Source organism: Helianthus annuus, chromosome 4 (genome assembly GCF_002127325.2).
Source record: "Helianthus annuus cultivar XRQ/B chromosome 4, HanXRQr2.0-SUNRISE, whole genome shotgun sequence".
Lineage (NCBI taxonomy): Eukaryota > Viridiplantae > Streptophyta > Magnoliopsida > Asterales > Asteraceae > Helianthus > Helianthus annuus.
The window spans coordinates 127,305,741-127,307,532 of NC_035436.2; the positions used below are offsets into that span (position 1 = coordinate 127,305,741).

The window sequence follows — 1,792 nt, forward strand, 5'->3', positions numbered from 1 at the left end:
TTCAGATAAATCAGCCTTTGTTGCTCAAATCTTGGAAGAAGAGTCAGTCAAATCTAAGCCAAAAAGAACTTCAGATCATCAGAAAGTGATGAAGACACAGATGATGAAGAAGAGTATATTAATACAGCTAGACAAAATTTGGATTCATTTAGTTTTAATTTTTTTCTTGCAGATAAAATCGAGATGTTGAAAGAGAAAAGGGCTGCTTGACTGAATAGAGAATTGGAAGAATTGGAAGCAAGAAGGATTGCTGAAGAAAAGGCAAAAATGGAAGCTGAAAAGGCAAAAGCTGAAGAAAAACCGACACAGAAGGTCGAGATTGATGAAAGTGAAGCTATGATAAAAGTTGAGACAGAACCAAATGTGATTGAGAAGGTGATGGAGAAAATTGTTGAAGTGGATAAAATTGTTGAAGTGGAGAGAATAGTTGAAAATATTATTGAAGTTGAAAAAATCGTCGATGTTGATAAGATAGTTGAAGTTGAAAAAATCGTCGAAGTTGATAAGATTGTCGAACTTGAAATCTTGTTTGAAAGATTTTCTATTTCTGACATACTAGGTCTTTGTGCGTGATGATATCTGGGGTATTATACCAGGACTTCTGCTTTTGCGGAAGCAATAGCCTCGTCCTCGTATAATGCTCTGCACTGCTTTGATTATAAAGCTCACCCTCAGCATAAAAATGATGAAACATTGAAAAATGCTAATCATGTGCTGTTGAAGAAAAGATCCCCAAACGGGACACACCTAAAGACGAGCCATCATCTCTTTTTCTGAACAGAAGTTCTAACCTGAGCTCTCATGGTCTCGCATTTACCCGTTTACATATATCATTAGTGTACATTCACCTGTAAGACTGAATATAGAAGTCTGGATACGGGAGTATATTCTGAGGTGGGACACCCGAATAAGTTTAAGTTCATTAAAACACTAATCTCGTATCTCGAAACAATTGAACTTTGTGTAAAAATTTAAGAGGATCAGTATACTGACAATCTACGTGAATCGTTTAGAACTTAAAATGTTTAAAGCTTAATGGTGTTAGTGATTTGTCTCATAAACTGTTATGATCCTCTTACACAAACTCACAAAAATATTGTATGTAAATATTTCTTTACTGCTTTCCATTAGTGTGTTTTAGTATAAAACATTGAAAATGCAAAAAGATTTTATTTCATCTTATTTTCGACAACTGATTTTGAAAAGCTGATTTTCAAAAATTCCAAGTGCTAAACATGATGGGCAACAGGTTTGGGAAAGTTTGTTTGAAAAAAAGGAAAATAGTATTCTTACAAGTGATCATCAGAGTTTTTAAATGTTAAATCATTTTGAACAATATCTACAAGTGGTTAATAAATTTGTCAAATTTTTAAATTTGTGAAATTTATTTGAGGTAGAGTTTGTGCAGGCAGAAGCAGCCAGGGTTCGATTCCTGAATACTTTCCGCATAAAGCCTGAGCAGAGTTTGAATCAGTTTTCGATCTTAGAACGAGAGCTATGTCAGATTGCGATCCCGGAACAACTTAAGGGGGAGTCTGCTTGCAAAGGGGAGTCTGAAGGCAGTAAAGCCAGTTTCTAATCAAGAGAATTAGAAAGCTCAAGAGCCAGGTTGCGATTCTGAAACTATGAAGAAAAGAAGAGATTGAAGATTTGTAGATCAACATCCAGGGGGAGGTTAGCTGATGATGTTGATAAAGAGAAGAGAGAAGATTGAAGGATGCTTACACTGTCAGATACTTTGGAAGAGCACGAAGACTAATCAAGACTGAAGACTTGTCATGCTGAAGACTCG

At 35.5% G+C, this 1,792-nt stretch overlaps 1 protein-coding gene across 1 annotated transcript; it reads left to right on the forward strand.

The window, feature by feature from the left end:
* The first annotated feature begins 267 nt into the window (after positions 1-267).
* On the forward strand, positions 268-1,579 carry LOC118491544. Its single transcript, XM_035989398.1, has 2 exons — positions 268-498; positions 1,394-1,579. Exons 1-2 carry the CDS (start codon positions 268-270, stop codon positions 1,577-1,579), a joined length of 417 nt encoding a protein of 138 aa, XP_035845291.1.
* Positions 1,580-1,792: the final 213 nt, after the last annotated feature.